The following is a 26,542-nucleotide window of genomic DNA, read 5'->3' as shown; positions in this document are numbered from 1 at the left end:
ATATTTATCTACACATACACAGAATTCGGGCATCTTTATGTAATTTTTAAAGGGGCTGTACGATGAGTATATAACCCCCTTTCTAAATGTTAACCTCTTATTAATGCTGTTGTCCTCTTGCGGTTGGAATAAAGGAGATATAATGAAAACAGTTCTAGGATGTATTAAGAGAAGCATAGAGTCTAGATCACGTGAAGTAATTATCCCCCTCTACGCCTCCTTGGTCAGGCCTCATCTGGAATACTGTGTCTAGTTCTGGGCATCACATTTTAAAAAAGACAGAAAAACTGGAGCAAGTTCAGAGAAGAGCTACCAGGATGGTGAGCGGACTGTAAACTATGTCCTATGAGGAACAGTTAAAGGATCTGGAAATGTTTAGTTTCTAAAAAACAAGACTAAGAGGAGACTTAATAGCTGTCAACAAATATCTAAAGGGCTGTCACAGTGTAGAGGGATCATCATTATTCTTATGAGCACATGGAAACACGAGAAGCAATGGAATGAAACTGAAAGGGAGAAGATACAGATTAGATATTAGAAAAAAGTTTTTGACAGTGAGGGTGATCAATGAGTGGAACAGGCTGCCAGGAATGGTGGTGAGTTCTCCTCCAATGGAAGTCTTCAAACAGAGGCTGGACAGACATCTGTCTGAGATGGTTTAGTGAATCCTGCATTGAGCAGGGGGTTGGACACGATGACCCTGGAGGTCCCTTACAATTCAAACATTCTATGAAAAACATGACAAAAAATCAAGTGAAGATATGTCTATAAACCCTAAGGACATTTCCACAAAAGTGACCATCAAATTCTTTAAAGGGATTGTCCCTTAAAATTTAGATAAAACCTCTTCATAAAATAGGTGATAAATGTGTGATCATTGGATGTCTGCCTTCTGGGACCACTACTGATCATGAGAACAGGGGTCTCCTATGTGAATGGAGTTGTAGTGAGCATGTGCGACCAGAGCTCCTATAGTCTGTATCAGTGGTGGTCACACATGCCCAATACTACCCAATTCAAACAGATTACAAATGTAAATTATAGGAAAACACCTTTAAATTAAAAATGTTTTTATTCAATCAAGTGGTCTTCTGGAATTAAAGAGGCCATAAATATGTAATATTTTTGCATAGAGTAAATGCCGCTATTCTCTTGAATCTGATATTTTTTTTTGTTCCTGCTCCTCTCTGTTCCTGAGATATGACCCACTCTTCCTTGCCTATAAATCCAGTCTTGTAAACCAAGTGGGTGTGATCCTCATAATGACATCCACAGAGAGTAGTTAAGGATCACTAGGTCATGCAGACTAAATATACAGTATACAGGGCAGAAGAGGCTCCTTTCCATTCCTGAGATACGGCCCCATCTTCCCTGTATATTAATCTAGCATTTTGACCCAAGTGGGCGTGATCCTCAACTCTTCTATGTAGGTGTCTTCTTGAGGACCACGCCCCATTGGCTATAAAGACAAGAGTTGCATCTAAAGAAGAGAGGGCCATATCTCAGGAACGGAGAGGAGCAGGAACAAAAGAAAAACATTCAGAAGAACACTGGGTAATAATAATTAAATATTTATTGCAAGTGATGGGCCAGTTTTAAAAGGCTTCTCTTCTATAAATAGCGCCATTCTTATCTCTAGGTTGTTTCTGGTATTGCAGCTCATCTCCTTTCAATTAATTGCACCGTGTTGCAATACCATAAATAGCCTATGAACAGAGGTGGCAGTGTTTCTGTGTCTCTAGATTAGGATTTTGCATGGTAAATGACCTCTGCTGGTTGCAGACATTTTTGCGTTGCAATCACACAAAGATATTTTCCTCTTGACTAACATAGATCAACATCTGTTTCTTTTTCAACTCATTTTTTTAATTGCATATAACAATTAGAATCCCAGGTACGAACAGTTGGATGCCACCATTGAGGACCAGTGGACTAGTGCAGATGTTACAGAATGGCCCATTAATCTCCTACACTCTGCGTGGCGCTAATAGAGTATCCAGACTAATCGTAGACTCACAAGATTAAATAGAGTCCATTCAGACCCTGTTACCTCCTACTCTTTTGATTCCTGCAAATTAAAAGCAAATTGGTCTCCTAGTATTTTATTTCACTTTTATTGTTATAGTCATTGCAGACTATATGTAGACTCTACCATGATGGTTTATTACCAGGATAGAAGGACATGCAAACACTAGAGATAAACCACGCAGGTCCATAGAAAGACGACCAAACCTAGCAGGTCCAATTTCCTTTCATACTTAGCAGCCAGAGGCTTCCATTCTTCCCAGTTTGTGACCATTAGCCATGGCTTCCGGTCACTCAGGAGCTGCAGTCGGTAGATGGCAGAGCAGGACGGGAGTGGCACTGGGAAGAACAGAAGATGGCAGCTGCTATTTGTTATCTGATTGACGGCTCCTCAATGTCCCTCTTCCCCGCTGCTCATGCACCCTGATTGGCAGCGCCTCAATGATCTTCCTTTCTGCCAAGTCTCCCCACCTAGCCTGATTGGCACCTCATCAGTGACCCCTCCTCTCTACTGCTATAACTCCACCCATCTAACCAAAGTGACAGTTTCTTAGTGTCCCTCCTCCCCGCTGCTACGGAGATCTCACACTGCTCAGTACAAGCTGCAAGTCTCAGTCCAGCCATCTTAGTGGAGACTGAATACGCTCAGACTTATGAGCTCTCACGCTAGAACCGGACTCATAAAATGCTCATTTTAATATTACGATTAGAGCAATTCTGACATTAATTTTTTGTGACTATAGAAGAATTTTTTTTACCTTTTTCTACAGTGCAGGAAATATTGAAAGACTATTATGTGCCAAATATAACTGAACATTTCGGTTGTCAGAATATTAGAGGAACTGACCAGTGAAATTAAACTATCACCTATCCACAGGTTAAGTGATAAATTGATGATTGGTGGGTGTCCAACTGCTTTGATCAGCGTCGATCAGGAGATTGGGGGATTTTTATCTATGATGGAAACATTTATCCCACTTACAAACTAGGATCGCCACTCTATTCATTCCCTATGGGTCTTCTTTAAAAAAAAGAGTTTTTTAAACTTGACAGCCCATAGGTATGAATGGAGTGCAGGTTGCAGGTGGAACATGCGCACTGCTGCTCCATAGAAGTAAAGATAAAAGTTCTGCCGATTGGTGCAGGACCCAGTATTAGGACCCCCACTAATTAACAAGTTATCACCTATCATGGACAAACTAAATGTTAGACATCTAAGTAACACATTGAATAGGGTCTTCTTCTAGCAGGACAAGCAAGGCTTATGATTATTTTGTTTTTTTCTTCCTTTTCTTTGTACTCCACTTTCCATATTTAACAGCCATTATTAGCTGCGCCTTTCTTATGGGCCCCAAAGTATATGTTATGTCTGTTATCCCGGTAGCGATACCTGTGGCATCAATGGCGAAAACACTATGAATGCCTTAAAGGGTGTTCCTATTTCCAAAATTCTATCCCGATACATAGTAGGTATAATAATAATAATAATAATATTAGCAAATACCTCCAATTAGAAATGTAGTAAAGTGCTCCTGATCTGCTGTGTCGCGTAACCCCATGTTCAGGGCATTACCATAGCTTAGGTATCCATGGTGATCACCACTCATATAGTGACACTATGGGGTATTCTCTTTTCCAAAATTCTATCTCGATACGTAATAGGTATAACAATAATAAAAATATTAGCAGATACCTCCATATAGAAATGTAGTATAATTCTCCTGATTCGCTGTGTCGCTTACCCCATGTGCAGGGCATTAAAATAGCTTAGGTATGCATGGTGATAACCACTCATATAGTGATAGTTTAGTTAGCTGTTGGTGGTCATAACCATGGATATCTAAGCTATTGTAATGCCCTGCACATGGGGTAAGTGACAAAGCGAATCAGAGAAACTATAGTACATTTCTAATTAGAGGTGTTTGCTAATATTATTATTATTATTACACTACTAGATATTGGGATAGGATCTTAGAGATGGAAATACTCCTTTAAGTCTGGCCCAACCTCACTATCTGCACCTTAGTAGATGGGTTCACGTAGTTGCAAGGCCCCATAATTACTGATATGCCTGCTACCCGGCTCACAGTCTGGGGATCTACTAGGTCGAAATGAAGAAGCCATAGTTATGTAATGAGAGATGACACCAGTCAATGAAAAGTAGAATACTACCTAGAAAACATGGCGTGCCGTACAACCGTCTCCACCAGAAATGGTCACAGATAGCTTCTCATAACTGGTCGTATATGTTCACCATATTCACTACTGAACTAATTAAACTATAAGGAAATGACTTTGTGTTTCAGAAGATGGGCTTCGATGAGCCATAATGATCCTGACAGGTAAATCCAATGAGTCATCGGAATCCAGCATGGGGGCGGCAGGAATTATAAGCGGTAGCATTACTAAATACAGGATATTGGGTCGAAAATGTCTCTCCCACATGTTGTCATGGATGATAATAATAATAATCTTCACAAGATTTGTTGTCATGACAGCTTCAAAGAGGGCAAACCGAGCCACAGATGTGATCCGTGATAAATATGTGCTCATTTCCCTCGGCGTCTAAACAAATAGTCATACACCTTCGCTTTCCAAAAATGCATTTTTAAAAAAATCAGTTTCGTATGACAAAAATAAAGAGAAAAGAGACTGTTGAATAAAGTCGATCGTTTCCCGATTGTTTTGTCCTAGCCTAATGCCAAAATATTCGTGATCTAATCATCTTAGTGATCTGAGACAGACTGGTTACTAGGGACATTATGCTTGACAACCTCAAAGAAATGGCTACGCAGATTACCGTTAGGCATTGTTTCCATTAGCAACCAGTCTGTCTCAAATGACTGTTTATATCACGGCGGGATGGATTTTGTGCTGACAGGATGGCAGTAGACAAACCATGCCGCTGTCTGCATAAATTAGGCCAATAATGTTTAAGTGTACAGTCTGTGAAAAAATGCCGAAACCGTATGGATGCTCCATCAAGTTTTAGGCATAGTATGAAATCAGAACATTTTTCTGGTATTAGAACTGCATTTTTTAGATATCAATTTCACACTTTGACTTTATCATATATTTATCATATATCATATATTATATATATATATATTATATTTATCATATATTTATATTTATATACAGTATATAAAAAATAAGTAATTTATCTGTACTTTGATCCCTATCGCTAACCCTAATACACGGTTCCTAACCCTACCCAATTAATTTTCTAACCTATTGACTACATATGTACTCATAGCTTAGCCCTTAACCCAAGGGCACATTGAAACATCCGTGCAAATTGGTCCAAGATCATACGGCAATGTATGGACTGTCCGCGGGTCTCCCAACCATGACAGCTTCATATATTTCCAGGTCGGGAGACCCAAAATATGTCTGAATGTGCTATAATACACATTTCCGAGCCCTAATCCTACCAAAAATTATCTATACTCATTTCATAGCCTTAACCCTAATTTAATCTCTATACATTTTCGAATCCTGGTAAAAAATTGATCTGTATGCCTTTCTTAGTTCTAACATATACGCATTTGCGAACCCTATGCCTGATAAATTTCTTAATTTTCCCCTTGACCCTAAGGATATGTAAGAGTGGTGGACTGTACTGTCACGTTCCTACCCCTAAAGACACCGATCGCGTCATGTACATACTGTCCTGCGTTTTATTATACATATAATGTGTTATGTGAAATATGAACTAGGTACTGCAGTTTTTGGTGTATATTGGGAATAAACTGTGATATGGTAGTGTATAGCATAGGGTAGAAATATCGATTAGGATCTAGGACATAAGATAGGTCCAAGAGGATTAGTACATACTGATATGAGAGAGAAGCCATAGTTAGCTAGGACATAGGATAAGAGATAGATACAGTCACAGTGGGAGGGGGCTAGTGCTAGTAAAAAATGACTACTTCTTGATAGATGATCAGATAGGGAAGTACAGTAACCAAGGTCAAGTTCAAGTGCAGTGGGCTGCTAGAGTCAGCAAGTGTCTATCCTTCATGGCAATGGGAAGCCTTTACTAGAATCCTTTGCAGACATTCCGGAATGTCAGAAGCTCAGGACTTGATATGGGTACTATGGAGAGTGCCTTATCCTCTGGCGTACAGGGGACGATGGACGCAGAGCGAAAAAGGAAGGTACAGGATCTTGCGTAGACTACAGGCCTGGACCGGAAATCCCAGTGGCTGAGAGAGTCAGTGTACGTGGGGATAGTCCAGGAGGAAAGGATAGCGATGCTGAGGGCGTGCTGTGTTAAGAAAACAAGGAATGGAAAGTGTCTTGCCCAATACTGCATGTTGCAATCTGATGAACTGGAACTGTTCAGTAAACTTTTGGTTGTTAAAACGAACCGGATGTCCCTTGATCTATGTGCCGTGGCTCATGAACATTGAGATGGTTAAGGATTGCGGTCTACAAGTGAGTGTGATCATTATAGCACATTGGGACTGGGATATGACTTTCCTGTAAAGCACCGGGGCGATATGGAGCCACAGCTCGTTCATGGCTACCGCCTACGGTCACTTTGCATCTTTTTCAAGAGCATTCCGCATTTATCCTGATGAAAGCCTCTGTGACAACGGCATTTACAGCATGTCAACACAGGTACACGCCATTCCATGCACCCATCACCTCTCACCCAGCAATGTGATCGTAGGGTGCCGATAGGTTGCTATGGCAGTCTTCAGCAGACCTCGTGTCTGAAATCACGGCACTCCATTCAAAATCAGTCTGTAATTGGGCTTCAAAGTAGACGGTGGTTTTTATTATAAGCAGCAATATTGAGTGATTGCTGCATACAAACAATCGCAATTTCAAGTCCCTAGAGGGGGCTAAAAAGTACAGTAAAAAGTAGAAAAAAATATTTTTAAATATATATAAAAAAAATAGATAAAAAAAACATAAACATTCTAATCACCCCCTTTTTCTCCCTATTAAAAATAAAAGTATAACAATAAAAAGTAAAACTATTCAAATTTTAATAAAAATACACATATTTGGTATTGTTGCATCCAGAAATGTCCGATCTATCAAAATATAACATGAATTAACACGATTAGTAAACACCGTAAAAAAAAATTAAATAAGAAGTGATCAGAATGATGTTATCTATCCTAAAATGTCATCAATAAAAACATCTGCTAGTGCTGCAATAAAAAGCCCTCAGACAGCTCTACAGACTGAAAAATGGAGACATTACAAATCGCAGAAAATGACGACACAAACCAATTTTTTTTTTTTACAAATTTCTGAATTTATTTTCACCACTGAAACTATTTAAAAAAAATGGAAAAATTTGTTATCTCCGTAATCGTACTGACTGGAAGAATCATTATGCCAGGTCGTTTATACAGCATAATGAACGCCTTGAAAATAAATCCCTAATAATGAAAATGTCGTAATTGCAATTTCACTGCATTATTTTTAAAATTTTCCAGTTCATTGTGTGGCAAAATAGATTGGGTCATTGAAAAGTACAACTCGTCCCGCAAACAACTAAGCTCTCAAACATCTATGTGGATGGAAAAATAAAAAAGTTACGGCTTTTGGAAAAGGGAAGAAAAAAATGAAAATGCAAAAATGAAAATTACCCTTGGCAAAATGGGGTTAAAATACAAAAGAAAATTCCCCAATTTCAACTGAGTGTGCATGCCTAGCATATTGTCGCACGTCTATCTTATTAATCAAATTTTATATCTGTGCACGCCACACTCATTCAGTGCTCTGTTGAAGTTGCTGGACTTCTGGTTGTGTACCTGATTTGCAATGCTTATCACATCATTTTGAGAAGGGCTGAATATTGTTAAAAATTCCAAAAAAAAATGTAGACATTTAAATGTGCGGCATGTATACCAACTTAAACCAAGCTCAATTTTTTGTGTTTTTTCTTTGTATTTTTGCATTCTGTGCAAGACAGGGTGTGGCCTCCCTCTCCTGAGCTGGAAATTACATTTAAAGGCTTACCCAGACTGGTGTCCACAGGTCAGGACCCGGTCCTTTTGTCTGCCTTTATTCACACACTGAGGTAAACTCTGACACATGGTAAGGTTTTTTAATATTATATAGTGTAGGACCGTCCCGATTAGGGTCACCTTATCAATGGTGGGATGGCTTTTATGCTATTTTCGATCAAAAACAGTATTACTAAGAACCCTGTGTTATTTAAATGCACTTTTGCTTTTAACTTGTTTGGTTACAGAAGAGTTTTTGCTCATTCTGCTTCTTGTAGGTTTTACATGCTTTGTGGCCAATGTGAACATGTGTTTGCGTACTGCATGTATACCAACTTAAACCAAGCTCAATTTTTGTGTTTTTTTTTGTTCATTTAAATGTGCATGTCTGCATTTGCACTCCTTTTTTACTAGTTTAAGTTGATACCCCAATACTGCCTGCTGGCCTGTTGCTAATTTTGCATTCTGTATGTGTTTCTATATAGCTTGCATTTCTTTTCATGCCTTTTTTTAGTAAAAGTTGAATAACGGGGTTGAAAAAGATGACAAAAGTTACTTATAGTGTTGTACAAAATGTACGGTAAAATAAAAAGAAGCATTGAATGGGGTACTGGAAAATAAAATTAAAAAAAACATACCATGGCTAAGAATGTGGTAGCTGCTAGCAGCAGTAGAAGTACAATCACTGGCACCAACAATTCGGGCAGTAGTACTACCAAACGCAGCCCACAATTGACCTCCTTTGGCTCTAGTAAGCATAGTACTAAGCATGAAGTTGTGGGTGTTGTGGAATATGTGGCACATCATCATTTCAGTCACAGCACGATGATGTTACCTCTGACAGCGACACCATCAGTTTGAGTCAGAGTTGTGCAAAAGGTGTGCCTGATCACAAATAACTAACAGGGATCTGTTTTGGACTGATTTTAAGAACATGAAATGTCTATCACTGCAATATGTTATTAAATGAACTGTGGGTTACTCCAGATTTACCATCTTTTTCCATGGTGAAGTCACGTTGACATTACTAAGGCTACACTCGTAGGAGACTTTAGTCTTTTCAGGACGATTGGAGCCTTCGCAATATTTTGAGTTACTACAAATCAAATCTTTGGGAAAAATCAATTAAAAAGATTTGATCATCTCTAGTAGGAAATAACCTTATAACCAAACATATGTCAGGTGTCAGTGTCACTTAAGACAGCAGTAGATGGTGCAATGTTCTTCAATGTAATTTGCTGGAATATCCAAATGTCTGTTGTACAGAGAGGAGTATCATTTTGCTACCATATATTCAATGAGCATCATGTGATGATAACTTCAATATATATACATTGGAAACTTCTGATCTCAACTGTTACCTGCCATCACTTTATTTTTTATCAGTCGATGCATAAGTATACTGTATTCTTACTTAAAGAGTACGTACTAATATATACTTGAATCTTAAATATCTCTGTTATTAGAGGCTCCAATTGTTTCCTGGGGAAATATAGGGTACACATAAAGGAAATAGGAGGGTCTCCACGTCCTTCTGCAATCACACAAAGAGCGCTCGATCTTTATAAATCCACTCAATCATGCTTTCAAGCTGTGTTCTCGGTTTAGCGAACCTTTTAATAAGAACAATTGCCAGACCAAGCATTTGTTTCTATCAGCATTCAATAATCTTTGTTTCCATGTAACAGCTGTTGTTCTTCTGAGCTTGTATACAAGCTTAGATTAACGCACGAATTACTCAAGATTTGGCCGAGATGTCCTGGAAAATTAGCCGAGCAGATACACAAGGAGCATTACATCGGCAACGATCTTAAAGATAAACTCTCATATGTTACGATTTACTAGGCCGGGTTTCCTGAGCTATAAGATAAAGACAATGGTACGTTGTCAAACATCTTATTATGAGCCAGGATCGAAAAAACAATGAGACTGTGGGAATGTGTAAATAATATTGTGGTGGGAAGGGTCTAGAAATGTCACATAAACCTAGCCACGGATATTATAATTAATTGGTTATGATCTGGAAAAATTTGAAAAATGCTCCGAGGCTTTCTGTTACATGGACAACTCACTGACTTTAATATTTATCGCTTGCAATACGTAAAAAAGAGGTCAGACACTACTTTTTGATTTATGGCCTATCCTTAGGATAGGCCATCAATATCTGATTGGTGGGGGTGTGATGACTGCCACCCCTGCCAATCAGCTTTTTACCGGCGCCGGCTGGAAGTTCTTGGATGCTTCTGGAACACAGCAGCTCTGCAATTCTATAGTTTCCGCAGCTGGGCCCTGCAGATATATATAAGGGGTAGATTTTCTAGTACCTGGCCATGGGCATTATAGTTTGGACAGAGCTGCTGTTTTTTGGCCAGTGTCAGCAACAGTTGATCGGCGTGGGTGCCGGGTGTCACATCCCCACTGATCAGATATTGATCGTCTATCCTAAGGAGGCCATGAATAACAAAAGTAGTGGCCAACTTCTTAAAATTTTTCCCTGTGAAGCCATAGGGAACACAGTATACACAATGAAGACAGTCATAGATACTACAGTATTTTCTTTGTAGAATGGGTTCATCCAATCCCCCTTTCATAGGCATCACATAGGTAGCCTAAATAGCCAAAATTTCACCACTCTTAAAATACATGGAAGGCAAACAAGCCCCAAGTCTTATCTCTTGGAAAGATGGCTGATATGAAGACCCGAAAAACCACAAAGAAAAGAGGGTGTCCATTTTGACTTTGTTATGGGTTCCGTTATCGTAAATGTAGTCCTCTAATTGTATCACTTCAGACATTAAGAATGGCAGAGTTATTGTTAACAACTTACCTTTGGTTTCTTCCAGTCCACACGAGGTTGTTCTCGACCATCATAGCTTTTCCACTGTTGTAAGATCTGAGACACTCTGGCATCTGTGTAATTAACTAGTTGAAAACCTGTAACATTGGCTCCTGCTTCTTTAAATTTCTGCAATTCGATGTCCATGAAACCCTGAAAAATGACAATTTGTGCATAAAGGCATGAGTTTATAGAATATGAATGTGTTGTAAGAATAGTTATTTTGCCCCAAATGTTGCGAAGATTGACCTTCTGCATTTGGTGATATGTCTAGGTCTTTTATTGTCTTGGTTATCCAATCTTTTCTGGATTATTCTTTAATTTTTGTATATTTGTCTTATACAACATTATGGTAAACTTTTTTACTGTATGGTCAAAGTTCAACTGAGGTCTACTTGAGAAATCTCTTATTAGGGCACACCCTCAAAATATATTCGCCATCACGCACAAGGGCATTCCTTGATGGTTTTTCACATAATATCCTCACTGTCAATTGGCAAAAAATTGCTTACCTGTGACATAACTTAAAAATGTAGTATATATTAGTAAGTGATTCTACTAACTGTTGGGTTTAGATTGGATTACTCTGCAGAACTTCAAAAATTCTTTTAGGGTACAGATTATTACGGAGTCAAGAATTTTAATCACCCAATGTGTAAAAGACTAAAAGACTAATATCAAATATATTTAGGCCTTTACTCATCAAAGCCTTTATGCCAGAAATCTGGCCAGAAATCAACGTGAGCCAGTGCAAAAACTTTGTGACCTTTGGCATTTTCACACCATTTTTGCCCAGCTCCGACAACCTGTGAATAGCTGGGGCAAGATGAGGGTATGATGGGGCAGGATGACACCCACTCGGAAAATTAATGATGAGTGTTGGCATCCCTTACAGCACAAATCTTACTCCAGTCCCAGACTACAGGAAGATTTGTGAATAGTAGTAGACACGGAAGTACACCCCACTTCACACATTGTCTGATACATTAAGACGCATGTGTCTCAATGAATCAGGCACCTCGCATTCCACCCCGTGCCCCTGGCTTGAAAAATGTTGGTCTTGATCAATTGGCGGCTTAGTGTATAACTTAATTTCTTAAAGGAACTGTTTGACCTGATGAACCTGTACTTATAGAAGTGGTCCCACAAGAAGTAGTCGATGATGGGGTCATTTCCAACTTCTGGAACCCTCTCAGGTGGTTATCCTCTTAATGGCTAGAAAATAAACTCTACCCACCCGTTGATATGAGCCAATGGATTCAGATTGGTTTGTTCTATGCTGGAACTCATTGGCTTTGTTTTTGGAATTTTCCTGGGTCAGGACCCAATATGTGAAACACTAAAATCAAAGGTGAGTTGGGAAATTACTGTTAAACTTGGGTTATATGAGTGGATTATATAATTTTTTAGAGTGGTTCTTTGATCTAGTCCATTTCTTATGAAAGAGGTCTTACGCAAAGGAGTTAGTTTTCCCTGGGTGTTTTTTCGGGGGGCTTCACCTTGGGTGGTCATAACTCTCAGGCGGTTATCCTTTTGCTGGCTAGAGAATAAATTCTACCCACCTATTGAAATGAGCCTATGGATTCAGATTGGTTTGTTCTATGCTGGAACTCATTGGCTTTGTTTTCAGAATATTCCTGGGTCAGAACCCAATATGGGAAACACTCACATCAAAGGTGAGTTGGGAAATTACTGTTAAACTTGGGTTATATGAGTGGATTATTTAATTTTTTAGAGCGGTTCTTTGATCTAGTCCGTTTGTTATGAAGGAGGTCTTTCGCGAAGGAGTTAGTTTTCCTTGGGTGTTTTCTTTTGGGCGGGGGTGGGGGGCTTTTCCTTGGGTGGTCATTACTTAAGAAATTAAACCAACACATGGAAATTAGCTATTGATCCATCAGTATAATGCAAGGAAAAGCCAGGATTTACCAACGAGTAGGAGTATAGCTTCATAATACACATTAGGCTGTGTAAGTCAAACCGCCCATAACAACAGGATTGACCAGCAGTCTAATGTGTATGAAGACCTCAGACAATTCATTTTCGGGGAGTTAAGGATTCGGTATGTCAGATTTCGGACTGCTGATTCTTTTGTTCTTCCTGAGATAAACCACCGCAAGACACATCTAGCAGCAGCTCTCTCACAGAGAACATGTCAGATTGATCATTCTTTTGTACGGGTCAGTCAGGTGAGATAGCTACCGGCTGAACCATCATTTGGCCGACAGCTATTTCAAGTACATTGCGGGCTTATCCCCATTCTGCCTGCTAGATAGGAGGTCCTGAGTATCTGCCCATCCTTATACACCAGTGGGGTAAACTAAAAAGAGTACTAATGCTACATAAAGCATGCCTTCTTGATTCTTTCTCATCAGTCACTTGTTGTTTCCTTACGCCTAATAATCTGCATTTATTGATATTTGCATTAAGCTCTAAGCTCATTATAGTGTATAACTTATTAGAAAAATACTCACGATAATTCATTTTGAGTAATTTATTTCAGGCATTTCAGAGTAAATGAATTGAATTGTCTTTTGTACACTTTTTGTACACTATGCATTCTGTACAAATTGGAAATATTTTTTATTTTGTTTTCCGCAACAAAGGCTACAATTTCATAGCAGCTGCTAACATGCACAGAACGCCGCGGAGCGGCATTGTTCATCGGTTCCTTTGGCAACACATGCAAAGTAATGCGCTCACCACATGCTTATCAACAATGCCTCCATTTGCACAATGACCCAGCACAGAACAAACTCCAACAGTGAAACCCGCCTCTGCAAATTCATCTAAAATCCTATACTTCACTTACCAGGTTTGCAAGAATATAATGATAGCCGACAATGTTTTTTTCTAGCTTGATGATCTGCAAGGAAGAGAAATCTGGTTAATTACTATCACAGCTTCACTGAACACATTGTGGAAAATGGTGTAGGCGTTCTAGAGCCTTACGTAACCGAAAGTGTGGTCAAGAAAAAAAAAATGGCAGGAGAACAGACTGCACCGGGTAATGGAATAAAACAGACTGGAATGACTGAGAGACATCAAATACAAGATGTACCATATACAATGAATGAAAATAATATAATAAAAACATATATACTGTAGCAACTCTGGGAAGGTATTGTTTCTCCTCACAGAGATCCAGATATACAAGAAATGCTCCCTGGACAAAAAAATATGCAAAACAACTCTCCTCCAGAAGTAAGAAAACTATCATCAATGCCACCTATGGGCAACACTGTGCTGTTTAAATCCAACCCTTGATGAAGCAAGACTAGGATATCGGCGAAACCAAAGAATCCAATCTGTAAGATGTAGAGAAAGTGCTCCTTATCAGTACAAAGTAGGGTTCCAGAAGAAATCAGAGTCCTACTCTGTACTGACCAGGAGCAAACATTTGGTAATGATGATATCTATAGATATCTAGAGATTGATGGTCTGGCTACTAATTAGATTTGAAAGCTCCAAAATGGGTTCTGACATTGAGCTACAGGGCACTATAAGTGGCACTAGTAAGATGTCTTTCTTCCCTTTAATGGAAAGGCATTTTGTATACATTTTACAAAATAGCAATGTTTTTTACGGACCCTACTAGCTGAGTCTTGGCATAGAGAAGCAGTACCCATACAAAGCACTGGCACTGAAGAACCAAATGGACCCACAGGGCACAGGACTGCATTGGTGCCAGGCAGGTAGATAAGGGTGCAGAATGGCACCTTTGAAAAAATTGTGCAAAATTTTTCTGCAGAAATGTCTGTGATCTGCAATCAATTCTATACACCTGAAGAGAATGTGCATTCATTAGACTTACGCTGCACATGCACATGAGTTTGTACAACCCTATATATTCATTTTCATCTTCATTACTGTAACTCACTATTAATTAGTCTCTAACCTTAAAAACTCTTCTCTGCCCAAGCTCATATTTTTTCTAACCTGACTGCTTATTACTTCACTATCTAATGTAAACTTTTCACTCGCCAAAGTTCTCCACAGTGTTGCACCATCCAGCATCTAATCCCTAATCTCTATCTACCATTCTATACATAGTATCCACAGTGCGGCACCATTCTGCATCTCCTCTGTTAACTCTGTGTACCACCCTACTTGTACTCCCCACAGTGCGGCACCATCCTGCATCTGCTCCCTCATCTCTGTCTACCACCCTACTTGTACTCTCCACAGTGCGGCACCATCCTGTATCTGCTCCCTCATCTCTGTCTACCACCCTACACCGTACTCTCCACAGTGCTACACCATCCTGCATCTGCTCCCTCATCTCTGTCTACCACTCTACATGTACTCTCCACAGTGCGGCACCATCCTGTATCTGCTCCCTCATCCCTGTCTACCACTCTACATGTACTCTCCACAGTGCTACACCAACCTGCATCTCCTCCCTTTACCCTGTCTTCCATCATACATGTACTCTCCACAGGGCTGCACCATTCTGCTTCTCTTCCCTTAAGTCAGCCTACCACCCTACATTTACTCTCCACAGTGCAGCACCATCCTGCATCTCCTCCTTCTTCTGTCCACCACCCTACATTTACTTTCCACAGCGCTCCACCATCTGGCATCTCCTCCCTCTTCTGTCTACTACCCTACATTTACTTTCCACAGTGCTCCACCATCCTGCATCTCCTCCCTCTTCTGTCTACTACCCTACATTTACTTTCCACAGTGCTCCACCATCCTGCATCTCCTCCCTCTTCTGTCTACTACCCTACATTTACTTTCCACAGTGCTCCACCATCCTGCATCTCCTCCCTCTTCTGTCTACTACCCTACATTTACTTTCCACAGTGCTCCACCATCCTGCATCTTCTCCCTCTTCTGTCTACTACCCTACATTTACTTTCCACAGTGCTCAACCATCCTGCATCTCCTCCTTCTTCTGTCTACTACCCTACATTTACTTTCCACAGTGCTCAACCATCCTGCATCTCCTCCCTCTTCTGTCTACTACCCTACATTTACTTTCCACAGTGCTCCACCATCCTGCATCTTCTCCCTTCACTTTGTCTACCACTCTACATGTGATCTCCACTATGTCACTGATTTAAGACCAACATCCTTCGTAATCAGAACCTTCCACTCCTGTCTCCAGGAATTTTCTTGTGCTGCACCAGTTTTCTTAAATGCACTACCCAGACAAATAACATATAGCCTCCATGCAAATATTGCCTTTGGATGCATTTAAACCTAGGTCATCTTGCAACAGTACTAGACACCTTTTTATTTTCTATTTTTTCTTTTTTTTCAATGATAGACTTAGTTGTGAAAATCAAATATGGCTATCAAGAAGGGTTTATGGACTGAAATGTAATGTGTAAAGTATCCATTCAACAGATAATTAAGACAAAGTTGGTAGCTAGTGTTCTGTAATTATTGTACAGCAGCTGACTTTGCGGAAAATGTCAACACTACCTGGGTGAGGATGGCATTCAGTCGTTCCGACTCGCAATCTATTACAACCTGACGGTCTTTGCTTTTGTCCAGATCTTGAAAAAGCAAGCGGTAGCCTTCCTCTGTGGTGGTGAGTATATTTACAGCTGTCACTTGCCAGTTTTTCTCTGCTGCTGTATCCAATACTTTTTGGAGAACGGATAAACCTGGAACAGAAGAGTTAAAGGGGTTTTCTGGGAAAAAGAAAATTACTAAATTCATTTTCTAAATGTATTTAAATGTATTATTCCCTAACCATAGGATAGAAAATAACTTGCTGATTTCAGGGGACCAGATCACTGGAACCCATATCGATCGCAAGAATGAGGCTTCAGAACCTTGATAACGGAGTTCTGGAAAGTCCCTACTTGAAATGGAGCAATAGTGCACTTGCTCGACCTCTGCCCCATTCATTGTCCACTTTGAGAACACAAATCGTTTCATTCAAGATGGGGCTCTGCAGAGCCCCATCATTGTAGTGTCGGAGAACCATTCTCAATACTGCCGGGTTTCGTACCACTGAGATAGAGGATAAATTGCAATTTAATTTTAAATGAAAGCAACATTTGGTGCAAGTTGTGTATTTTTTATATCAATTGACCTGCATGCAACTTGCTATAACTCGCCAGTTCTGATTCTAGAATCTGTCAGTGGCCCTATTCTACATTTTACACAGTGGAATGTATTTGCTATCTTGGGCATCTTTGCACCCTCCTACTTCTTAAATCGCATACATGGTGCATTCACTGCGCATACACCATAAAAAAACAGTGATGACATTGGAAAAGACAAAGGTGTGATCTGGTTACTTGGCTGCCATCGAAATTGGTGGATCTATCAAGAAGGATGTTGCGCTCTCACGAGTGCCCTCTAAACAGCTGATCATTTTGGGTGTGCAGAATGGGACCTTCACCAATCTAATAATGATGGACGGCATACCCTAATTGTGAACCATCGATTTAAAGAGATTGGATATTACCTATAACCTATTCTCTGATTATACTCCCATGCAAGACGTTGATCCAAGGAACCATCTTACCTCGGTCTGCATCGTAGATGTACACAAACTTTTTCCACTTGTAATATTCTATAATACTAATAAGAGCATCCTGAAGTTCCGGTCTGAGCTGTAGAACAAACTGATTGGATGTGGCTACGGGGAAACTTGGGGTGATAAAGCAAACGTGGAGAGCACCGCAGAATGATGTCAGCATGTTGACTGTCTTCCGGTCATAGAATCCAAATATGGCATACACTCCCTTAGCAAACTGTGAACAAACTGAAAAAAAGAGAACAGAGGTCAGAAAGCTGTTCATAAGCCTCATAATTACTATACAAAATAAGTTTATTACGGTATATTAGACAACATGTTTCATCTACACTGTGTTCCAAATTATTATGCACAAAGAGTTTAGGAGTGATAAGGTTAGAATTTTTTTGTTTGTCATTTAAACTCATTGATGGTGATGTGTGTCAGGGCTCTTTATATCACTGAAAGCAATTGCAGATACCTGTGCAAATTAGTTTGGCAGGTGTGTCCAAATAAAGGCTGACTACTTAAGAAGGCTGTTCCACATTATTAAGCAGCCTACATTTCTTGCCAAAATGGGAAAGAAAAAGGATGTGTCGGCTGCTGAGAAGCAACAAATTGTGGAGTATTTAGGTCAAGGCATGACTACAATCAACATTGCCAAGACACTTCATCGTGATCATCGCACAATCAAGAAGTATGTAGCTGATTCCCAGCACACACACGTGTGCGTGCTGATAAGGAAAAATTGAGGACTCTTTCCAACAGGCAATTGCGTAAGGTTAAAAGAGCAGCTGCAAAAATGCCTTGTCATAGCAGCAGACAAGTTTTTGAAGCTCCTGGTGCCTCCAACGTCCTCAGAACAACAAGATGCAAGGTCCTTCAGAGGTGCGTAAGCCATCCTGTTGACCACCTCTATCCACTGCACACAAGCAGAAACGGCTCCAGTGGGCCAAACGATACATGAAGACTGACTTCCAAACTGTTTTGTTCACCGATGAGTGCCGTGCAATGCTTGATGGTCCAGATGGATGGAGTGGAGGATGGCTGGTTGATGGACACCCCATGAAAACACGGCTAAGGCGCCAACAAGGAGGAGGTGGAGTAATGATTTGGGCTGGAATCATGGGGAGAGAGATTGTCGGCCCCTTTATGATCCCTGAAGGGGTAAAGATGAACTCCATAATCTACGTGGAGTTTCTAAAACAACACTTCCTGCCATGGTTCAAGAGGAAGAACTGTGCTTTCCGCAGCAAGATCATTTTCATGCATAATAATGGACCGTCTCATGCTGCAAAAAAACACATCTGCATCTCTGGCTGCTATGGGCATAAAAGAGGACAAACTTATGGTGTGGCCACCATCTTCCCCTGACCTCAACCCCATTGAGAACCTCTGGAGCATCATCAAAAGGAGTGTCTATGATGGCGGGAGGCAGTTCACATCTAAGCAACAGCTCTGGGAGGGGATTCAAGTGGATGCAAAACAATTGAAGCATAAACCATCCAAAAACAGACAAATTCAATGGACGAGAGAGTTCAGAAGCTTCTTTCGAACAAGGGGTCCTATGTGCAAATGTAACATCACCTAGAATAAAGTTTTTAATTGAAAACTGTTTGATTTCATTTTGTAATAAGCTGATAATGCTTATAACTTCACAATTGACCATTTTTTTGTTCAAAATAAAATAAAAAAGGTTGAAAACTCTGCTGTGCATAATAATTTGGAACATGCATTTTGAGTGTTTATTTTTTTTTTAAAGATTATGTTTTCATAGGCAGTTTGTTCCAAAACATTGCAATTATACTAGAATAGTAGATGACTGGAAAATAACAATGACTGCAATTCAGATAGGTAATTTAGAGAAAATATGAGGAAATGTTATTTGCATAATAATTTGGAACACAGTGTATATCGGGCCTAATTTATTAGTGATTTTGCGCCTTCTTTTTGGTGTTTTTCTCTTCTCTTTCATTTATGCCATATTTGACTAATTTTTGTTTTAGTTTTCTCTTGTCTTTTTTTCCTTTTACGCCTTGTTCGTCTTTTAATTTCAGACCTTTTATAGTATATTTTATGTATGTTCACCATTTTTTTTTACATTTAATTGCAACTTGCCAAAAAGGTGCAAAATTATTGAGCAAATGTTCTCCAGTTTCACTCTTGGAGTGTCCTACATGTATGGCAAATATTTGTGTGCAAATGCTATAACTTTTTGCACTAAAAAGTAAAAAAAAATGGGTACACCAATAAAGAACAATTTTTCATTTGCGCAGAAATCATGAACCACATGTACCATTTTGAAGACTTTGGCACAAAAAATGTCAATGAAACCACAGGAGAAAAAACAAAAGCAAATGATGAATCGGACCATATGTTTATAATGAAGATACTACTACTGCTGCTAATAATAATCCTAATAAATAGTTCACACTAATATTTTAGACCAGGAGAGCAGGGCTGTATCCTTACATCTTACATATTAAGAAACCTAATCTAATGTGAGACGTATTCTTTTTCTCCTGTGTTGCTGCCTGTTTATGATTAGCTAGCATCATACAGGGCGAAAAGTAACATCAGCCCAAGTTAAAACTCTCTGATAACACCCACTTGGCATTGACAAAAGTTAACTCATTAGGTGCCAAACACTGATTGAAAATATCTCTTTAACGGAAAAATGAAATTACTTAAAAAAAGTTTTATTCAGTGCTGCAGCCACTATTACATTGTGCGTCCATTGAAAAACTTGGTGAAAGGTCTTCTTTAAACAAAGAGTTTACTACCAAATCATAATTAGCAGATTCTCAAATTCAGGAACCAAAACCTCACATTATTTGTTAATCAGAATTGACACATAGCATAGATTTATCTTGTAATAACTATATCACATTTTGAAAAACATTTTTAAACCTCTTGTCTAAAATAAATGTGTCTCCATGGAAACAGACTACAACACTACATAAGTAGTCTGATCCTGCAACCATACCCTCTTCATTCTGTCCCCTATGTTCGCTTACCCACCAAATATAAGTTAGCAGCAGAAATGGGATGGGTGGAAAACAGTGTGACTACAGGATCAGACTCTACAGAGATTGTTTGTAGTCTGTTACTATGGTAACATATTGTTGTGATTTTGCTTTTTGCTCCCTCTAGTGGTCATTAGTGATTTGACTCTGGAGCTTCTGTCTTTTCCTATATCCTCACCTGGGCCGTTAGTTCAGGGGCGTTGCTATATAAGCTCCCTGGACCTTCAGTTCAATGCCTGGCATCATTGAAATCAGAGCTAATCTGTTGTGCTCTTGTCCTATGATCCGGGTTCCTGTATTTCAAGCTAAGTCTGCTTCCTTGCTTTTTGCTTTTGTTTTGTTTGGTATTTTTGTCCAGCTTGTTCCAATCTGTATCCTGACCTTTGCTGGAAGCTCTAGGGGGCTGGTGTTCTCCCCCCGGACCGTTAGACGGTTCGGGGGTTCTTGAATCTCCAGCGTGGATTTTTATAGGGTTTTTGTTGACCAGATAAGTTATCTTGCTATATTCTGCTATTAGTAAGCTGGCCTCTCTTTGCTGAACCTGGTTCATTTCTGTGTTTGTCATTTCCTCTTACCTCACCGTTATTATTTGTGGGGGGCTTGTATCTTGCTTTGGGGTCCCTTTCTCTGGAGGCAAGAGAGGTCTTTGTTTTCTTCTCCTAGGGGTAGTTAGATTCTCCGGCTGGCGCGAGTCATCTAGCGATCACCGTAGGCATGATCCCCGGCTACTTCTAGTGTTGGCGTTAGGAGTAGCTATTTGGTCAACCCAGTTACCACAGCCCTATGAGCTGGATTTTTGAATCTCGCAGACTTACACGTTCCTCTGAGACCCTGTCCACTGGGGTCATAACAGTATGCCAGGCCAGTATTAAATGTTTAATGCATTGCAGAAGTGGGATTATAAGAAAGAAAATTTTGAGTTTTTTTTTTCCCTCTCTCATTTTTTATTTTTATTTTTATTTTTTTTCTTTTCCCCTTTACCTCAGAGTGGCTTAAGCTTGCTGCAGACATGAATGTCCAGACCTTGATTACAAGTGTGGACCAGCTTGCCGCTCGTGTGCAGGGTATACAAGATTATGTTACCAGAAATCCTAGGTCTGAACCCAAGATTCCGATTCCTGAACTGTTTTCAGGAGACCGATTTAAGTTTAGGAATTTCAGGAATAATTGTAAATTGTTTTTGTCCCTGAAACCTTGTTCGTCTGGAGACTCTGCTCAACAAGTAAAAATTGTTATTTCATTCTTACGGGGTGACCCTCAAGATTGGGCTTTTTCGTTGGCGCCAGGAGATCCGGCATTGGCTGATATTGATGCGTTTTTTCTGGCGCTCGGTTTACTTTATGAGGAACCCAATCTTGAGATTCAGGCAGAGAAAGCCTTGCTGGCTATGTCTCAGGGCCAGGACGAGGCTGAGGTGTATTGCCAAAAATTTCGGAAATGGTCCGTGCTGACACATTGGAACGAGTGTGCACTGGCCGCTAATTTTAGAAATGGCCTTTCTGAGGCCATTAAGAATGTTATGGTGGGTTTTCCCATTCCCACAGGTCTGAATGATACCATGTCCCTGGCTATTCAAATTGACCGGCGGTTGCGGGAGCGCAAAACCGCAAATTCCCTCATGTTGTTGTCTGAACAGACACCTGATGTGATGCAATGTGATAGAAAAACCGCAAATTCCCTCATGGTGTTGTCTGAACGGACACCTGATTTGATGCAATGTGATAGAATCCTGACTAGAAATGAGAGGAAAATTCATAGACGCCGGAATGGCTTGTGCTACTACTGTGGTGATTCTACACATGTTATCTCAGCATGCTCTAAACGTATATCTAAGGTTGTTAGTCCTGTCACCGTTGGTAATTTGCATCCTAAGTTTATTCTGTCTGTAACTTTGATTTGCTCACTGTCATCTTATCCTGTCATGGCGTTTGTAGATTCAGGTGCTGCCCTGAGTCTTATGGATCTCTCATTTGCTAAGCGCTGTGGTTTTATTCTTGAACCATTAGAAAATCCTATCCCTCTTATGGGTATTGATGCTACGCCATTAGCAGAAAATAAACCACAGTATTGGACACAGGTTACCATGTGCATGACTCCTGAACACCGCGAGGTGATACGTTTTCTCGTTCTACATAAAATGCATGATTTGGTTGTTTTGGGGCTGCCATGGTTACAGACCCATAATCCAGTCCTTGACTGGAAGGCTATGTCAGTGTCTAGTTGGGGCTGTCGTGGTATTCATGAGGATTCCCTGCCTGTGTCTATTGCTTCTTCTACGCCTTCGGAAGTTCCTGAGTATTTGTCTGATTATCAGGATGTCTTTAGCGAGTCCAGGTCCAGTGCATTGCCTCCTCATAGGGAATGTGACTGTGCAATAGATTTGATTCCAGGCAGTAAATTTCCTAAGGGAAGACTGTTTAATCTGTCGATACCTGAACATACCGCTATGCGTTCATATATCAAGGAGTCTCTGGAGAAAGGACACATCCGTCCGTCTTCTTCCCCTCTTGGTGCGGGATTCTTTTTTGTGGCTAAAAAGGACGGATCTTAGAGGCCTTGTATTGACTATCGGCTTTTAAATAAGATCACTGTCAAATTTCAGTATCCTTTGCCGCTGTTGTCTGACTTGTTTGCCCGGATTAAAGGTGCCAAGTGGTTTACCAAGATAGACCTTCGTGGTGCGTACAACCTTGTACGCATTAAGCAAGGGGATGAATGGAAAACCGCATTCAATACGCCCGAAGGTCATTTTGAGTACTTGGTGATGCCTTTTGGGCTCTCTAATGCCCCTTCAGTTTTTCAGTCCTTTATGCATGACATTTTCCGGAACTATCTGGATAAATTTTTGATCGTTTATCTGGATGATATTCTGTTTTTTTCTGATAATTGGGACTCGCATGTGGAGCAGGTCAGGATGGTCTTTAAAATTTTGCGTGAAAATTCTTTGTTTGTCAAGGGCTCAAAGTGTCTTTTTGGTGTACAGAAGGTTCCCTTTTTGGGGTTCATTTTTTCCCCTTCTGCTGTGGAGATGGACCCAGTCAAGGTCCGAGCTATTCTTGATTGGACTCAGCCCTCGTCAGTTAAGAGTCTTTAGAAGTTCTTGGGTTTCGCTAACTTCTACCATCGTTTTATCGCTAACTTTTCTAGCATTGTGAAACCTTTGACAGATATGACCAAGAAGGGCTCCGATGTGGTTAATTGGGCTCCTGCTGCCGTGGAGGCTTTCCAGGAGTTGAAACGTCGGTTTACTTCGGCGCCTGTTTTGTGCCAGCCTGATGTCTCGCTTCCCTTTCAGGTTGAGGTGGATGCTTCAGAGATTGGAGCAGGGGCCGTTTTGTCGCAGAGAGGCCCTGGTTGCTCTGTTATGAGACCTTGCGCCTTTTTCTCTAGGAAGTTTTCGCCTGCGGAGCGAAATTATCATGTGGGCATTCGGGAGTTGTTGGCCATGAAATGGGCATTTGAGGAGTGGCGTCATTGGCTCGAGGGTGCTAAGCATCGTGTGGTGGTCTTGACTGATCACAAAAATCTGATGTATCTCGAGTCTGCTAAACGCCTGAATCCTAGACAGGCCCGCTGGTCATTGTTTTTCTCCCGTTTTGACTTTGTTGTCTCGTATTTACCAGGATCAAAAAATGTGAAGGCCGATGCTCTTTCCAGGAGCTTTGTGCCTGATGCTCCTGGAGTCGCTGAACCGGTTGGTATTCTTAAGGATGGTATTATCTTGTCAGCTATTTCTCCAGATCTGCGACGTGTGTTGCAGAGATTTCAGGCTGATAGGCCTGATTCTTGTCCACCTGACAGACTGTTTGTGCCTGATAAGTGGACCAGCAGAGTCATTTCCAAGGTTCATTCCTCGGTGTTGGCAGGTCACCCAGGAATTTTTGGCACCAGAGATCTGGTGGCCAGATCCTTTTGGTGGCCTTCCTTGTCTAGGGATGTGCAGTCATTTGTACAGTCCTGTGGGACTTGTGCTCGTGCTAAGCCTTGCTGTTCTCGTGCCAGCGGGTTGCTCTTGCCCTTGCCTGTCCCTAAGAGACCTTGGACACATATCTCCATGGATTTCATTTCTGATCTTCCGGTGTCTCAAGGCATGTCTGTTATCTGGGTGATATGTGATCGCTTCTCCAAGATGGTCCATTTGGTTCCTTTGCCTAAGCTGCCTTCCTCTTCCGATCTGGTTCCTGTGTTTTTCCAGAACGTGGTTCGTTTGCACGGCATCCCTGAGAATATTGTGTCAGACAGAGGATCCCAGTTCGTTTCCAGATTCTGGCGATCCTTTTGTAGTAGGATGGGCATTGACTTGTCGTTTTCGTCTGCTTTCCATCCTCAGACTAATGGACAGACGGAGCGAACTAATCAGACTTTGGAGGCTTATTTGAGGTGTTTTGTCTCTGCTGATCAGGACGATTGGGTGACCTTCTTGCCGTTGGCTGAGTTTGCCCTTAATAATCGGGCTAGTTCCGCCACTTTGGTTTCGCCGTTTTTCTGCAACTCTGGTTTCCACCCTCGTTTTTCTTCGGGTCATGTGGAACCTTCTGACTGCCCTGGGGTGGATTCTGTGGTGGATAGGTTGCAGCGGATCTGGAATCTTGTGGTGGACAACTTGAAGTTGTCACAGGAGAGGGCTCAGCGCTTTGCCAACCGCCGCCGCGGTGTGGGTCCCCGACTACGTGTTGGGGATTTGGTGTGGCTTTCTTCCCGCTTTGTTCCTATGAAGGTTTCCTCTCCCAAATTTAAACCTCGTTTTATTGGTCCTTACAAGATATTGGAAATCCTTAATCCTGTATCCTTTCGCCTGGATCTTCCTGTGTCGTTTGCTATCCACAACGTGTTTCATAGGTCCTTGTTGCGGCGGTACGTTGTGCCTGTGGTTCCTTCTGCTGAGCCTCCTGCTCCGGTGTTGGTTGAGGGCGAGTTGGAGTACGTGGTGGAGAAGATCTTGGATTCTCGTCTCTCCAGGCGGAGGCTTCAGTACCTGGTCAAGTGGAAGGGCTATGGTCAGGAAGATAATTCCTGGGTGGTCGCCTCTGATGTTCATGCGGCCGATTTAGTTCGTGCCTTTCACGCCGCTCGTCCTGATCGCCCTGGTGGTCGTGGTGAGGGTTCGGTGACCCCTCACTAAGGGGGGGGTACTGTTGTGATTTTGCTTTTTGCTCCCTCTAGTGGTCATTAGTGATTTGACTCTGGAGCTTCTGTCTTTTCCTATATCCTCACCTGGGCCGTTAGTTCAGGGGCGTTGCTATATAAGCTCCCTGGACCTTCAGTTCAATGCCTGGCATCGTTGAAATCAGAGCTAATCTGTTGTGCTCTTGTCCTATGATCCGGGTTCCTGTATTTCAAGCTAAGTCTGCTTCCTTGCTTTTTGCTTTTGTTTTGTTTGGTATTTTTGTCCAGCTTGTTCCAATCTGTATCCTGACCTTTGCTGGAAGCTCTAGGGGGCTGGTGTTCTCCCCCCGGACCGTTAGACGGTTCGGGGGTTCTTGAATCTCCAGCGTGGATTTTTATAGGGTTTTTGTTGACCAGATAAGTTATCTTGCTATATTCTGCTATTAGTAAGCTGGCCTCTCTTTGCTGAACCTGGTTCATTTCTGTGTTTGTCATTTCCTCTTACCTCACCGTTATTATTTGTGGGGGGCTTGTATCTTGCTTTGGGGTCCCTTTCTCTGGAGGCAAGAGAGGTCTTTGTTTTCTTCTCCTAGGGGTAGTTAGATTCTCCGGCTGGCGCGAGTCATCTAGCGATCACCGTAGGCATGATCCCCGGCTACTTCTAGTGTTGGCGTTAGGAGTAGCTATTTGGTCAACCCAGTTACCACAGCCCTATGAGCTGGATTTTTGAATCTCGCAGACTTACACGTTCCTCTGAGACCCTGTCCACTGGGGTCATAACACATATAGGAGCTACAAAGAGAAAACTGGGACATTTTAAAATAAAACTATTCTTAAACTTTCTTTTGAAACTGTAGATGCCTTAAAGCCATAAGTAAAATGTCAAAGGTGTTTATATCCAGTTTATAAGTCAAAAACGACAACTGACAAGAACAAAAAATATCCAATTCTTAACAGGCATCTCTCATGCTGTGGAATAATGCAAAAAAAGCAGGAAATATATGGATGTCGTAAAAAAAGAAGAAAATCTCCCGTACAGCTTTATCTGTAACTGGAGATCAGAAAGCTCCATCACCTCTGCTATATAAAAAATCTAATG

At 41.0% G+C, this 26,542-nt stretch overlaps 1 protein-coding gene across 4 annotated transcripts in view; it reads right to left on the bottom strand.

The window, feature by feature from the left end:
* GRIA1 (glutamate ionotropic receptor AMPA type subunit 1) overlaps positions 1 to 26,542 on the bottom strand; it is a 325,697-nt gene that overhangs the window by 119,208 nt on the left and 179,947 nt on the right. For 2 of the 4 annotated variants that reach the window (XM_077266385.1, XM_077266386.1), the window contains exons 3-6: positions 17,321 to 17,560; positions 16,261 to 16,448; positions 13,643 to 13,696; positions 10,825 to 10,986 (exon numbers count right to left, since the gene is read on the bottom strand). In XM_077266385.1, coding sequence (XP_077122500.1) covers positions 10,825 to 10,986; positions 13,643 to 13,696; positions 16,261 to 16,448; positions 17,321 to 17,560 — 644 coding nt within the window. The remainder of the gene's footprint in view (positions 1 to 10,824; positions 10,987 to 13,642; positions 13,697 to 16,260; positions 16,449 to 17,320; positions 17,561 to 26,542) is intronic. The other 2 variants (XM_077266387.1, XM_077266389.1) reach the window with 1 other exon arrangement.

This window comes from Ranitomeya variabilis, chromosome 5 (genome assembly GCF_051348905.1).
Source record: "Ranitomeya variabilis isolate aRanVar5 chromosome 5, aRanVar5.hap1, whole genome shotgun sequence".
Classification (NCBI taxonomy): Eukaryota; Metazoa; Chordata; class Amphibia; order Anura; family Dendrobatidae; genus Ranitomeya; species Ranitomeya variabilis.
This window is presented reverse-complemented; position numbering and strand designations above follow the sequence as displayed.